The sequence below is a fragment of the Chiloscyllium plagiosum genome, chromosome 3 (genome assembly GCF_004010195.1).
Source record: "Chiloscyllium plagiosum isolate BGI_BamShark_2017 chromosome 3, ASM401019v2, whole genome shotgun sequence".
Taxonomy (NCBI): domain Eukaryota; kingdom Metazoa; phylum Chordata; class Chondrichthyes; order Orectolobiformes; family Hemiscylliidae; genus Chiloscyllium; species Chiloscyllium plagiosum.
The window spans coordinates 93,493,033-93,509,403 of NC_057712.1; the positions used below are offsets into that span (position 1 = coordinate 93,493,033).

The following is a 16,371-nucleotide window of genomic DNA, read 5'->3' on the forward strand; positions in this document are numbered from 1 at the left end:
TATTTAAGAAAGCTCCTGTGTAGTATATTTTGATCAGCTGCCTGAACTCTAATCTTAACCATAGAATCCCTACAGTGTGGAAGCAGGCCATTCAACCCATCAAATCCACACTGACCCTCCCAAGAGTATCCAACCCAGACCCACTCCCTGTCCTATCCCTGTAATCCTGCATTACCCATGGCTAATCCACCTCATATAATGTAGGGTAAGAAGTGAGGAAGGGACATTGTTCCTAATTTTAAAAACATTTTTAGAAGTCTTAAGATGACTCACTTCCTTCACCTAGGCGTGACTGACTCAGAGAGACATGTCCAACTCTGAGTAACAAAGTGCACAATTCCCACTCCACTCACAGTAAGCAGTCTGGAGAGATAATCTGGGGTGCTTGTATCCAGAAGTTAAGTGCCAATCTCTTATTGCTTAAGTTGGGGAATCCACAAAACCCCCTTTCCATATATGACTAAACATTCTCTTTTCTGCTATAAAGGTGGTTATGTTTGCTGGGCATTCATATTACAACAAAAAAGTTTGAAATGACAAAATTCAAGCCAGCAAGCTACAAAACTTGACATTAACCCTCCACCAACATAACCCCTTTGTAATTGTAAATACTTTTTTGCTTTGTCCAAGGTTTTATGTGCTTTGCAATATTCCTTTTATATCTTCTCAGCTTTTATGCCAGTTTTTTAATATTCTCTGGCATCCAAGTCTTTGGGTGGCATGATGGTTCAGTGGTTAGCATGGCTGCCTCACAGATCCACGAACTCTCGATTCCACCCTTAGGTGGATTTGCATGGGTCTGTGTGAGTTGCTTCCAGGTGCTCTCGTTTCCTCCCACAGTCCAAAGATATGCAGATTGGTTGGAATGGCCATGCTAAATTGCCCATAGTGATCAGGGATGTGCAGGCTAGATGGATTATCCATGGGAAATGCAGTGTTACAGGGATAAGGTAGGTGATTGGGTCTGGGTTGGATGCTGTTTGGAGGGTCATTATAGACTTGATAGGCCAAATGGCCTGCTTCCACACTGTAGGGATTCCATGATTCTAATATTATTTTCTACAGCAGCTATGTTGATCATCTTCAAAACATTATGCAGGAATTAACAACCGCCAAACCGTCTACTGTAATGAAAGACATCAATCTGAAATGCTAACTCTGCTTCTCTCCACAGACATGCTGAGTATTTCCAACATTTTCTGGTTTTAGACTAAAATTTCAGGAATACTAAGCTTTATTTGTAAAACCATTAATGCCCAAACAACAGTGTGCCCAGCTGTATGAACATCCAGGTTTTAAAAGAATGGAATTTAGCTTATTTCATCTTTGCTGCAAGGCATGTAAGACTTTCTCATTGAACAGTAAACTTAAATTTTCGAAGAATCTGCATTTTTTCATGCTTCAAGTCCATAACAATGTGCTAAATGACGAAAGAAGGTAATACACAAAAAAACTTGCGTTTTACCATTTTCTATGATCACAGGATGATCTAAGTCATTTTCAAACAATTGAAGTATTTCTGAGCTGTTGTCACTGTTGGAATGTGAAACACGTGACCATTTAGTGCAATAAGCTGTCCCAAACAGCAATATGATAGTGAATAATGATCCTTTTTGCACTGATAAGTCTGGGATAACTATCAGACCGAACAATGAGGATACTTGCTTTATTTTTTTCTGAAACATTGCCTTGAAACAAGTCATGTCCAACTGAGAGATAGTTGGGATCTTGGGTTGTAGGATAGAATCCCAACCTTTTAACAGTCTAAGGCCACTTAGTCCATCATATCTGAGTCACTGCCTCCCCTATTCCTTTGAGCTGTTTATGCAATTACCCTTTCAGAGTCACGGTTGAATCTGCCTGTCATCATCCCACTCTGTCAGGCAGTGCATCCCACAGCTTAACCACTCACTATTTGAAGATTTTCTTCTGTGCCCATTGTTTAATTTTGCAATTCACTTTAAATCAATGGCTTCTGATTCTTAACCCCTACACCATGTGGAACACTTTCTCCCTATCTATTGTCAAGGCACATTATCATTTTGAACACCACCATTGTTTCCTCTGTGTAATATTCATAAATATGAAGAGGCTGAAATTATCCACCTAGTTTGGAACCACACTTTAGATAGATTTTGAAAGCCGTAGAGAGGTTTGGTACTACTGTTTCCTGCCACCCTGCCACACAACAAATTTTTAATACATTCTCTGTGGCCACTCACCTCTTAATTCCATGGGCTTCAGATTTGCTGGAAAGGCTATATTTGGCAGCAAAAGAAATGCTCAAAAAGTAAACAGGTCAGGCAGTATCTATAGAGAAAACAAGTTAATGGCTGAATCTTCCTTTTTTGGGCTAAATGTCAGTTTTGGCAAGTTGAATGAAAGATTTCTTCTCGAGAGACCTAGTCAGTTTTCTCACAACATCTAACCAAACTTGCATCATTAACCACCTGCTCCACTCCTGTGGTGCCTCTTTCACCTGAGTCAAGCCCTTTTGTTTTTAACCATTTTTTTAAATGGGATATGCTCGTCACAGGCTGGCCAGCATTTATTTCCTGTCCCTAGTTGCCTTTGATAAGGTGGTGGTGAGCTGCCTTCTTGAATTGCTGCAGTCTACAATGACCCACAATGCTATTAGGGAGGGAATTCCAGGATTTTGACTCAGAGACAGTGAGGGAACAGTAATATATTTCCATATCAGGATGGTGAGTGACTTGGAAGGGAACTTGAAGGTGTTGGTTTTCCCACATATCTGCTGACTTTGTCCTTCTAGCTGGAAGTGGTTGTGGGTTTGTAAGGTGGTGTCTGAGGAACTTTAGTGAATTTCTACAGTGCATCTTGTAGATAGTACACAGTGTGGCTATTGAGCATTGGTGGTGGGCAGAGTGGATACTTCTGGATGTAGTGCCAATCAAGTTGTCTGCTTGTCCTAGCTTCTTGAGTGTTGTTGGAGCTACACTCATCTAGGCAAGTGCGGAATATTCCACCACACTCCTGATTTGTAGATGGTGGACAGGCTTTGGGAAGTCAGGAGGTAAGTTGTTCGCCACAGTATTCCTAACCTCTGACCTGTTATTGTAGTCACTGTTTTTATGTTATGTGGTGAGTCCAGTTGAGCTTCTGGTCAATGATAACACCAAGATGTTGGAAGTGGGGGAGTAAATGATGGTAACACCATTGAATGTCAATGGGTGGTGGTTATGTTGTCTCTTGTTGGTGATGGTCATAGCCTGCCATTTATGTGGCATAAATGGTACTTGCTACTTGTCAGCCCAAGCCTGGATATTGTCCAGATCTTATTGCATTTAAATATGGACTGCTTCAGTGTTTAAGGAGTCGTAAATGATGCTGAACATTGTGCAATCATCGACAAATCTCCCCACCTCTGACCATATGATGGAGGAAAGGTCATTGACAAGGCAATTGAAAATGATTGAGCCTAGGATTAGATTAGATTAGATTACAGTGTGGAAACAGGCCCTTCGGCCCAACAAGTCCACACCGACCCGCCGAAGCGAAACCCACCCATACCCCTACATTTACCCCTTACCTAACACTATGGGCAATTTAGTATGGCCAATTCACCTGACCCTGCACATCTTTGGACTGTGGGAGGAAACCGGAGCACCCGGAGGAAACCCACGCAGACACGGGGAGAACGTGCAAACTCCACACAGTCAGTCGCCTGAGGCGGGAATTGAACCCGGGTCTCTGGCGCTGTGAGGCAGCAGTGCTAACCACTGTGCCACCGTGCCGCCCACCATGCTCCCTTGAGGAACTCCTGGAGAGATGTCCTGGAGCGACTGACCTTCGACTACGCAACCACCTTCCTATGTGCTAGGTATGATTTCAACCACCAGAGAGTTTGCCCCCAATGCTCATTGATTCCAGCATCACAAGGGCTCCTTGATGCCACACTCAGTAGAATGCAGCCTTGATATCAAGATTGTTTGATGTCTGCCACTGCTATTCCTGGAACATCTTGCATCTGCCAGATATCCCAAAATAAACTGGCATCCCTTGATGTGATGACATCTCCAAAGGCTGTTGTGTAACCAGATAAACTCTCTTTAGGATCTGCCTTGCACCATTCAGGGGAGGTGATGGTCTAGTGGAATAAAAGCTAGACTATTAATCTAGAAAACCAGCTAATATTCTGGGGACCTGGTCTCAAATCCTGCTATAGTAGATGGTGGAATTTGAATTTTAATAACAAAAAATCAGGAATTAAGAATCTACTGATGACCATGAAACTAATGTTGATTATCAAGATGATCAGGGGTTTAGATAGGGTTGACCATGAGAACCTTTTTCCACGTATGGAGTCAGCTATTACGAGGGGGCATAGCTTTAAATTAAGGGATGGTAGGTATAGGACAGATGTTAGGGGTAGATTCTTTACTCAGCGAGTCGTGAGTTCATGGAATGCCCTGCCAGTAGCAGTGGTGGACTCTCCCTCTTTATGGGCATTTAAACGGGCATTGGATAGGCATATGGAGGATAGTGGGCTAGTGTAGGTTAGGTGGGCTTGGATCAGCGCAACATCGAGGGCCAAAGGGCCTGTACTGCGCTGTATTTTTCTATGTTCTATCAGGAAAATAACTATCTTGTTTACTAGTGTCCTTCAAGGAAGGAAAACTGCCATCCTTGCCTGGCAAGCCACTCAGTTCAAGGGCAGCTAGGGATAGGTGATAAATGCAGGTCAGCCAGTGACGCCTACTTCCCACGAGTCAATAAAGAATAACTCCTAACATATGCCCCAGACATGACAGAAAAAGTCTGCTTTGTGGGCAGGAACCTGGAGGTCCTAGTGGTTGGGGTGGTGCAAAGGTAGGATGTCCTTATTCCCCAGGAGCGGCAGAGGAGGACATGAAGCCACACTGGAACAGCTTCGTCTGGGGTTGTCATCTGTGTCACTGCAGTCTCAGCTGTCTGAAGGAATACATAGCAATGTTGACTTTCTCTACGGCCAGCATAAGTGAAACCATGTTTTCTCTACTAGCTCACATTCTCTTTATCCGTGTTATTGTACCACCTTTCACCAAAAACCCAGGTTCTATCACCGAAACTACTGCCTGCAACATTTCCCTCGCTTACTGTCACGTACTCCATCTCCTGACACCACTAATCCTACATGCCTTCTGCGCTGTGTAGTCACTCACTCACTCAGGGCACCATTTCACATGTATCAGAAGTAACTGCTGTGCCACCCACTTGTACTTCCCTTAATATCTGCCTGTCTGTCATTACAGGAGGAAACTAGCCCACCATAGGGGAGAAAGACTTAATTCAGATGGTGGACAGCCTGATCTTCACCCTGTAAGTGGAGAGGAGTCTTGCTCAAACCATTCTGAGCAGCTGACTGACTGTGTCAAAGCCCCAGGACTGGTATCCGTGGGAGCCCTTGACGTGTTGTACTGGGATCTTTGAGTAAAGGCTAACGCCTTTGACTTGACTGAGGACTGTTGACATTTACGAGAAACTTCCTGACTGTGTGTCTGTGCTAAACAGCACAGCAGTAATGACAGTGTGGAATCTCTCTCTGAGGGAGAAATGCACAAAAGACGAGGCAAGACCTGGATGCTGTGAGCATCCAGGTCAACTCAAAAGTGAGCGAGCACCAAGAGATGCAGCCAAGTCCAGCCTATGAGCTGGGTACACACACCTGAGCTGCAGCATTATAATGATGATTGCCATATGAAATGTGAAAGTGTGCTGTTTGTGGATCAATGATATACTATGAGGGTTCTTAAAGCTTGGTGCATATCAAATGTCTGTGGATGTGGAGTGTTTTTGGCCGGCGCCCGTGAAGCATGCCCTGAAATGCTGGTGCCTCATGTCCAACAAGACAGTCCTATGGAGTAAACAAAGAGTGAAATCGCCAGGTACCCTATCTAATTTCCATATCTAGAATTCTTGGCGTCTAGTTTGCTTACAGCAGTTGGTATGCTGCAAAGTTGCATGTCAGTAGGTCAAAATCTGCAGTTGATAAAGTCATTAATAAGCAGAGTTCCTTCTAATTTTCTCTCCAACTGTATGTGACAGCGACTTCTGGAGCCAGAAGTGATTGCAATGATCAGTGTGCTGATGCTGATCACCATGCATGGAACCTTGAAGTAGCTGCTTGCATACACAGCCATGCAACTTAAATGAAACATTGTTAATAAGCAATAATTATCTTCTATAAGCAACATACTGCTGCTGAGTGAGAATCTCATCTTGTTGCCAGAATTGTATTAAAAGATGCAGCGTGTTGTTCCTGTGGTAAGTTAGGTCTTACTGGACTTTTCATGCAACTCTACCACATTTCCCACCATGGCCCACGTTATTCAGAACCCTGTGAGATTTTACCTTCAGATTGATGATCTTTCTACAGAATTCAGCCATTATGTAAAATAAAGAATATGAAAGCATGGGAAGGGTTAAAGCATGAAGACCACTAGCAACCTGTGTTCTGTGGAAGTCAGGGGCAGGATGGGATAACCATAGTGGAACATTCTTACACCAATTAGCAGAGTAAGGTTAAGGCTGAAAGGTCACTATGGCGAGATGAGATAACACAAGTAATAAAGCAAGTTTCTCTGCTAAGTGTTATTATGACAGGATTAGGACCGTAAATATTTGGGACATGACATCAAAATATCTAATTAAAAGTTAGTGGAGTCAGCTTGAGACAGGAGACTGTTGTAATAGATGGAATAGCTAAATATCTATCATGATAGGTTAGTCTGCAATGCAAGATCACTGTAGCAGAAGTGATAATAAATATCCAACTGTGACATTAGAATAACATCAAGTAGAATGTACAACTAAAGAGATACTGGGAACTAACATTGCTGGTTTATTGTGTAGCTAGAGTGAGGTACTTTGATTAATATAGTTGGACATGCTGATAAGCTAACAGAAACATGATAAAAAAAGATATAAAAATCCACGGACCCTGAGGTTTGTGGGCATTCGAGAATCAGCTTTCTCAGTGTCACGGTTTTTTGCAAATAAAAGACTTACTTCTTGAAGAACTCTTTGCATCTCCTGGTGGTTCTCTGTATTTTCTCCACAACAAATTTGGCGCATCGAGCAGAGTCTTGCAGAGACCCAACTGGACAGAGGGCGGCAGAAACAGGGCACTTCTTGGTCCACCGGGGACACTCCAAAGACTGACAGAATAAGGGTACCCAACAAAAAAAAGGTTAGCATTTTTGCTGTGAATTCAGACTATATTCTGTTGGCTTCGAGTGGTCCTTGGGTCTCTGAGGTGCGGGAACCTGCCGGAGGGTCTCTCCAATCCAAGATCCAAAGGCAAGGGGTAAATTGCTGCTGAAGGAGACGTGAAGAATTGGTCAAGAAAACTGCGCAGTGGGGTAAGGGGTGAGTAAGAATAAAAAGTAGCAAAAATTCCATGTGGTGTATGTAAGACCCTATGGATAGATAAGGCATAAATATAAGACCCTATAGATAGATAGGGCAGAATAAAGAAGGGGAAATGGTTTTATAAGATCCTATAGATAGATAGGGCAGAATAGGTAAGGGGAAATTGTTTTACTGGAAGCGCTGATAGACCTGTTTAGAAAGCCGGCAAATTGGTAGTGGATGATTAAAAGTGAAAATAGCAGAGAATAGTCATAGTGTTATAGTGTTACTAGACTGTTAAATGTTTTAGATAAGGCCTGTAGGATAATTAGACTTTTGGAAATGAACAAAAGGTCTGTTTAAGTAAGGCTGTGGCTAACAGCAATTGATTTATAGCAGAGTGTTTGGCTGTTAGCAGCAAACGTGTGTGTGTATGTTTCCCTGGAGCTCGAGATCCAGGGGTATTTTGATCTTATTTTGTACTGTAAGAAGTTAAGATAGGTTTTTTTTGAAAGAGAAATTTCTCAAGAAACCAATAGTGATTGATGCATTATGAAGGTGCAGTGTTAGATTGGTTTAGGTTGAATGAATGAGAATAGGTTGTTTGTATTAACTAGCTGCAATTGAGGACGTTTAGAAATTGATAGATTGGTAAGGGACAATTACAAGTTATAAAGTTAGGAATTGCTTATACTATTGAACAAAGCACTACCGGACTTGAATGGTATGAGAAAGTGATTTATGAGAGCAAAGATAATACATTGGTTCGACTGAAATATATCGTAGGATGGATAAAGTGACTGCAATTGAGATATTGATTAAGAAATTTCGAGGGGCAAGAAATGATATTGTAAAAATTTCTGAGAAATGGGAAAAAAGAACTAAGGATTTATTGACTAAATGGCCAAAAGAAGGTAACTTTGATATACATATGTGCAATGAGATGGAAGGACTAATTAAGAACTATAAGCCAAAAGATAAATCTAAAAATAGAAACCAAAGCGATCAGGAGATGGAAATACTGAAACTTTTCAGGAAAGAGGGTGAGGAACTGAAGGTAACTTGTCAGGCACCTGTGGTAACTAGGAAAGCTGCAAAAGAACGAGCTGAGCAGTTACGGGAAACAGAAAAGTAGGAATCAGCAATCTCCATGTATACCCAGATGTGGAGGAGTTGAATAAACCTCCTTCCTACTCGAATGAAGAGGCAATGAAGCAGTGTCCAGTAATAAAGGGAACAGTAGAAATAGAGGAACAGTTAGAATGGGATAGAAGTGCGGAAGACAAAAATGAACTGGGGGAAAGAAGAGAAAGAGAGAAAAGGGACAGGCAGGAGCAAATAGAAGCTATACAACGAGAGCAAGAAGAGCTGAAAGATGAGATTAGTGTGCTGCGTGGGCTAAGGGAACAAAAGGTAATTGAGGAATACTCATTGCAATACAAAAGAAGGGCTGAAGAGAAAAACAGTGAAAGTGATGGAGAGCAAGCAAAAAGGGACGATGAGAGACAAGGAAAGAAAAAGGCCCCAGTACCTAAAGAATGTGAGGAATTAGAAATAGCATCGGACTCAGAGCCCGAGGGGGATTTATTGAGAAGTAGTGTCAATAAAGGGAAAAAGGGCCAACAGGGAAAGGTGCTACCGCTTCTTATGAAAGAGGGGAGAAACCCACAATACATTCCTTGGGGAACTCAGGATCTGGAAGAGCTGAAGAATGCACTGCCCAGTTTGCATGAGGGAGCGGGAAAGTGAATCAGGGCTTTCGAAGATGAAACCATAGGGCAATTGCTGGCTATAGGAGACTTGAAGGCACTGCTGGTGAGGTCGGTAGAGCTCCCGAAGTTAAAGGAAATAATGGTCCGAGCCCGTTTGAAAAATGTGGCAGACAATCCAATGATTGATGGGGTTGGGTTTGATCAAGTGAGACAGAGTGTATGGCAGGCCTTAAGAAACTGTTATCCACCCAAAATAGACCCCCAGGGTCTGAGAGGGGAACCACTGGGAGAAAGTGAAAACCCGGCTGCTACTTAGAGAAACAGTTAAAGAAGTGGAGGCTGGAAACAGAACAAGACATAGACACTAATCAGTTGCTGACTACAATGTTCCAAAATTCCATCATTGAGGCAATGCCCTCCTAAGTCAGGTCAAGGCTGGAGGAAGTGGTGGGTCTGACATAAGCGAGCCACCAGGAATTTAGAGATCATGTAGCTCATGCAGTTGAAAGGTTTCAAAAAGACAAAGCGAAACTGCCTGAACAGCAGGAGGAGGTGCAAAGGAAGCTGGCACAAATGCAGCTCGAAGAGCTTAAAAAGAAAGAAAAACAGAAGGCTAAAAAGATGTTGCCAGTAAGAACCGACACAGTAATCAACACTTGCGTGAACCAAGTGCCGGTGCAAGGGGGATCCTATCAGGTAGCCAGACAGGGGCCAGAAAGTCCCATGCCAACAATGGAGGTATTTAGAGAAGCTTTCCCACAGGGGACGTATCCGGGGCAGGGCAGATTTAAACAACAGCCAAAACAGAACTGGGGTCCTCAAGGACAAAGACGTAGGAATGAGGGACTAAGGTACATGATAAATAATCAGGCTCAAGGGGGGTCAGAAATGATGTGTTCAGGATGCCCTGAGAACCTGGGTGGGAAGGGGTAATACCCTGTAGTAACATGGGAGGCTGATCAAGAACCAGTAATACAAATTAATATAGAAGGGCCTCAGACACAGGTGATGATAGATATTGGAGCTAGATACACTTGTGTACAGCAGTGGTATGCCTCTCACTTTCCGATGACAAGTAAATTTGTTAAAACTGTTGGGTTCTCAGGGAAATCACAGTTAACCCGATTTACAGCTCCACTAAGATTAGAAATGGAAGGTAGGGAGATAGTTCTGCCAATATTAGTGTCTAGAGAGACGCCAATTAATTTGTTAGGTAGGTACAACAGTTAGAGGTAAGATTGGAGTGCACACAGCAGGGCTTGGTCATAGAAAAGACCAATGCACAATTAGTGATTCAAGAAGTTAAAGATGTTATTGTTTATTGGATAGGGGATGTAGCAAGTGATGTTTAAGACATTTGGGGGATGTGGGAGCAGAAGTGTTGACGATGTTGACTAAAGCAAGACCACCTAAGTCTGAGCTGCACTATACAGTGATATCAGGATGAGATGTTAGAGAGGCAATGGCAGCAGGAAGTCACTGCTCTTTAACATTTGAGAAGTGAAACGATAATATTAGGGGAGCAGGGAGTGATCCTATAAATAGAAAACAATGTGTTCCTGGAAAAGTGGTATAGAGTACCAGGTGCCACACCACATGTAACCTTACTGGTAAATAAGGGATGTACATCTAAAGATTTAGGACCTATGGCAGGCATGTAGAAACAGTTGGGAATGGCATATGCTCATGACAGGGGTTTGGGGATCCAGGGATGGCAGCTATATTAAAATCCTAGTATGCTGCACCTTGACAGAGAATCCGAAGGAAGTCAAAGTAACACCCCAGCGGAGCATACCAGTGACAGTGGAGGAAGGTGATCAATATGGTAATGAGCAATTGGATGCATTACCAGCCACTTTGTGTTCACAGCATGATACAGATGTAGGGAAAGTGAAATCAGCTAGCCCAGTAGAAATAAGGTTGAAACCAGGAGCTGGGAAGTAGTGAAATTTCTGATGAATGAGGTTATCCCAAGGTTTGGTATACCATCGGAAATTAGTTCAGACAATGGGTCTGCCTTCATTCAGAAAGTAGTTAAGTTGGTCTGCAGTCTTTGAGAATCAAACAGAGGTTTGGGTGCGAGTACCATCCCCAGTCACAGGGTATGGTGGAAAGGATTAATGGGATATTGAAAGCCAAATTAAACAAGATCTTTGCAAGCAGCAATCTTAATTGGGTTGATGCACTGCCGCTGCACTAATGCAGACTAATCGCATGACCAATCTAACACCGCATGAGATGCTCACAGGTAGACCTATGCCAGTGCCCAGGTGGAGAGGCCCATATGAAGGGCCTAGCTTGGAGCGGTTAACCTTAAAACTTAAGCAATATATGCAGCAGCTAACTATGATACATGAGACTATCCACCTGCAGGAAACACAAAGAGAACCGCCACCTGTTAACGAGGAAGGACCTATTACACCCAGGGATTGGGTGTACCTGTGGGTTTTTTGAAGACACTGGAATGAGCCGAGGAGAGATGGACCTTTCGTAGTGATTAAGGCATCACCTACCGCAACCCAAGTGGAAGGACAACACATATGGTACCACCTTAATCATTGTACTAAAGCTGTCCCACCAGCACAAACTAACTCTAACACTGAATCCTTTTTAGTTCGCATCAGTACATGGCAACTTATGGTCATTTCAACTACCCCAGGAAGTGCTTACTCCTCTGATGGAACCCCACCACTCTATGATTATGATCTAACAACCACCACAGTGCAAGGAATATGTCCACGTGGGGACGTCATTGATACTTCTGAAAAATGAGCGGGTCCTAGATTGCGAGGGATCTTGGGTCTTTTTTCCTGTTCTGGTTATTAGAGGACAGGTTTTTGGCCCAAGGGACCCCAGGAATGGAGGAAGGACCCTTTAAGTCTCAGACTTTTGAAAATTATTTAGTCCATGTTGGGACCTATATTGTTTGAATTGGGCACAAGAGAGGCTGACCTTATTGTCTTCTTTCTTTGGGTGAGACCAGTAGGTCTCAAAGGGGGGAATATGGAAAATAAAGAACATGAAAGCATGGGAAGGGTTAAAGCAAGTAGACCATTAGCAACCTGTGTTCTGTGGAAGTCAGGGGCAGGATGGGATAACCATAGTGGAACATTCTTACACCAATTAGCAGAGTAAGGTTAAGGCTGAAAGGTCACTATGGCGAGATGAGATAACACAAGTAATAAAGCAAGTTTCTCTGCTAAGTGTTATTATGACAGGATTGGGACCGTAAATATTTGGGACATGACATTAAAATATCTAATTAAAAGTTAGTAGAGTCAGCTTGAGACAGGAGACTATTGTAATAGATGGAATAGCTAAATATCTATCATGACAGGTTAGTCTACAATGAAAGATCACTGCAGCAGAAGTGATAATAAGTATCCAACTGTGACATTAGAATAACATCAAGTAGAATGTACAACTAAAGAGATACTGGGAACTTACATCACTGGTTTATTGTGTAGCTAGAGTGAGGTACTTTGATTAATATAGTTGGACATGCTGATAAGCTAACAGAAACATGATTAAAAAAAAATATAAAAATCCACAGACCCTGAGGTTCGGGGACATTCGAGAATCTGCTTTCTCAGTGTCACGGTTTTTTGGTTTGCAAATAAAAGACCTACTTCTTGAAGAACTCTCTGCGTCTCCTGGTGGTTCTCTATAATTTCTCCACAACACCATCAGCTTGAAATGTTAACAAATGCTCCCTGACACATTCAGCACTTGTAATAGTTCCTATGATGTGTTCCATATTAAGCAAATTTTAGAAGTCCATGTCACCACATAAACTGCAATGCTTTATCAAATCAGTACAGTGTCTCATTTAAAAGATTGCAAGTATCCCTATGAACTGTACAGAAGTGTTAGTTTTAATTTGTGTCGTGCAGTGGGCCTTTTGCCCACAACTTTCTGCTTAGACACAAGTTCTATTTGCTGATACACAATCAATGTAAATGTATTAGACGGGGTGCAGTATAGGTTCGTGATAATGATTCCATGGATTGTGGAACTTTACTATAGATTGGAAAGGCTAGGCCTGTTTCCCTGGAGAAAAAAAAATGTTGAGTTGAGATTTATGTAGTGTGCAATGTCTCAAGGGGTCATGGGATAGTCAGGATTGGTTCAACATCGAACAGTAGAGCACAATACAGGCCCTTCGGCCTCTATGTTTTGCCGACTTTCTATCCTACTCTAAAATCAAACGAACCTACATTTCCTTCATTTTACTATCATCCATGTGCCTGTCTAAGAACTGCTTAAATATCCCTAATGTATCTGACTCTACTACCATAGCGGGCAGTGCATGCCACGCACCCACCATTCTCTGAGTAGAGAACCTACTTCTGACATCTCCCCTAAACTTTCCTCCAATCGCCTTAAAATTATGCCCTCTCGTGAGAGGCATTTCTACCCTGGGAAAAGGTCTCTGACTGTTCACTCTATCTACGCCTCTCATTATCTTGTAGACCTCTATCAGGTCACCTCTCATCCTACTTCGCTCCAATGAGAAAAGTCCTAGCTTCCTCAACCTTCGTAAGACATGCCCTCCAGTCCAGGCAGCCTCAGGCGACTGACTGTGTGGAGTTTGCACATTCTCCCCGTGTCTGCGTGGGTTTCCTCCGGGTGCTCCGGTTTCCTCCCACAGTCCAAAGATGTGCAGGTCAGGTGAATTGGCCATGCTAAATTGCCCGTAGTGTTAGGTAAGGGGTTAATGTAGGGGTATGGGTGGGTTGCGCTTCAGCGGGTCGGTGTGGACTTGTTGGGCCGAAGGGCCTTTTTCCACACTGTAATGTAATGTAATATAAATATCCTCTGCATCCTCTCTAAAGCTTCCACATTCGTCCTATAATGAAGCGACCAGAACAAACACAATATTCCAAGTGTAGTCTAACCAGGGTCCTGTAGAGCTGCAGCATAACCTCGCTGCTCTTAAACTCAATCCCCCGGCTAATGAAAGCTAACACACTATACACCTTCTTAACAACTCTAACTACTTGGGTGGCAGCTTTGAGGGATCAATGGACATGTACCCCAAGATTCCTCTGTTCCTCCGAACTGCCAAAAATCCTGCCTTTAACCCTGTATTCTAAGTAAACCTTCCAAAATGAATCATTTCACACCTTTCTAGGTTGAACTCCATCTGCCATTTATCAGCCCAATTCTGCATCCTGTCAATGACCCATTGCAACCTACAACAGTCTTCCACACTATCTACCACTCCATCAACCTTCGTATCATCTTATTAACCCACCCTTCATGTTCCTCATCCAAGTCATTTATAAAAATCATAAGAGCACAGGTTCCAGAACAGATCAGTGTGGAACGCCACTGGTCACTGAACTCCAGGCTGAATACTTTCCGTCTACTACCACCCTCTGTCTTCCGTGGGCCAGCCAATTCTGTGTGCAGATAGCCAAATTTTCCTGTATCCCATGCCTCCTTTCTTTCTGGATGAGCCTACCATGGGAAATCTTATCAAATACCTTGCTAAATTCCATGTACACCATGTTGACTGCCCTACCTTCATCAATGTGTTTTGTCACATCCTCAAAGAATTCAGTAAGGCTTGTGAGGCATGACCTGCCCCTCACAAAGCCATGCTGACTATCTCTGATCAATCGTAAATCCTGTCTCTCAGAATCCTCCCCAATAATTTGCCCAGCACAGATGTAAGACTGACCGGTCTGTAATTCTTAGGATTATCCCTATTTCCTTTCGCGAACAAGGGAATAACATTTGCCACCCTCCAATCATCTGGCACTACTCCCGTGGACAGTGAGGACACAGGAGTAAAGGAGCAGCAACCTTTTCCCTCACTTCCTCTAGTAACCTTGGGTATATCCTGTCCAGCCCAGGAGGCTGATCTATCCTTACATTTTTCAAAGTTTTCAGCACATCTTCCTTCTTAACATCAATCTATTTGAGCATATCAACCTGTTTCACACTGTCAAACGACAAGGACCTCTCAATAGTGAATACTGAAACAAAGTATTCATTAAGAACCTCCCCATCTCCTCCAACACCTGGCACAAGTTCCCTCCACTATCCCTGATCGGCCCTCCCCTCACTCTTGTTCCTCACGTAAGTATAGAATGCCTTAAGGTTTTCCTTAATCTTATCCGCTAAAGCTTTTTCATGTCCCATTCTAGCCCTCCTAAGTCCATTCTTCAGTTCCTTCCTGACTACCTTGTAAATCTTTAGAGCCCTGTCTGACCCTTGCTTCCTCAACCTTAAGAAAGCTTCCTTCTTCCTCTTGGCTAGATATTCTACATGCCTTGTCACCCAAGATTCCTTCACCCTACCATCCCTTCCTTGCCTTCGTGGGACAAAGCTATCCAGCACTATCAGCAAGTGCTTCCTAAACAACTTCCACATTTCTGTCTTGCATTTTCCTGAGAATATCTGTTCCCAATTTAGGTACCCCAGTTCCTGCCTAATAACATGTAATTCCTGCTCCCCCATTAAATACTTTCCCATACCGTTTGCTGCTATCCTTCTCCATGACTATAGTAAAGATCAGGGAGTTGTGATTATTATCACCGAAATGCTCTCCCACTGAGAAATCTGGCACCTGGCCTAGTTCATTGCCAAGCACCAAATCCAAATGTCCTCCCCTCTAGTCTCCCTATCTACATATTGAGTCAGAAATCTTTCCTGGACACACCAGACAAAAACTGCTACATCCAAACTATTTGAACTGAGGAGGTTCCAATCAATATTAGAGAAGTTAAAGTTAAAAAAATCACACAACACCAGGTTATATCCGACAGGTTTATTTAGAAGCATTAGCTTTCAGAGCCCTGTTCTTTCATCAGGTGGTTGGGGAGTATAAGATCATAAGGCACAGAATTTATAGCAAAAGTTTACAGTGTGATGCAACAGAGATTATATATTGAAAAACAGCTGATTATTTGTAAAATCTCTCATCTTTTAGAATTACCATGTTGGTTCTTTCATGTATAAATCACAGAACATTTTTTAAAGTTACATTCTCAAGTGAACTTTATCTGAGCTGACATGGCATCTATTGTTAATGCATTGAAAGTGTGAGGTTAAAGTCTGTCTGTCTGTGCTCCAATGTTCGGACTGATTCGATTTCTTAAAAAAAAGGGATTTACAGAATCTTACAATCCATGCAGTTTTTGAGCAAAATAAAATGTAATTTTGCAAGTATAAATGCACCCCACAAATGTATTGTGTGTGTGTGTGTGTGTTTTGGGGGTAGTTTGTGAGTGTCTGTGAGAGAGTGTGTGTATGATGTATGAGTGTGAGTGTAAAGGGGTATAAGTCTGTTAGAGGATGC

The 16,371-nt window shown here is 42.7% G+C and overlaps 1 protein-coding gene across 6 annotated transcripts in view; it reads left to right on the forward strand.

Moving 5' to 3' along the window:
* Positions 1 to 16,371, forward strand: part of ahi1 (Abelson helper integration site 1) — a 279,823-nt gene that overhangs the window by 233,757 nt on the left and 29,695 nt on the right. The window contains exon 23 of one of the 6 annotated variants that reach the window (XR_006311028.1): positions 11,436 to 11,605. The exons of 4 other annotated variants lie outside the window; for them this stretch is intronic. Coding sequence is in view for 1 of the 2 variants with exons in the window: in XM_043686166.1 (XP_043542101.1) it covers positions 5,253 to 5,273 (21 nt within the window). In the remaining variant the exon portion in view is untranslated. Of the gene's footprint in view, positions 1 to 5,252; positions 5,307 to 11,435; positions 11,606 to 16,371 lie in introns of those variants that run through there. One more of the 6 variants, XM_043686166.1, reaches the window with a different exon arrangement.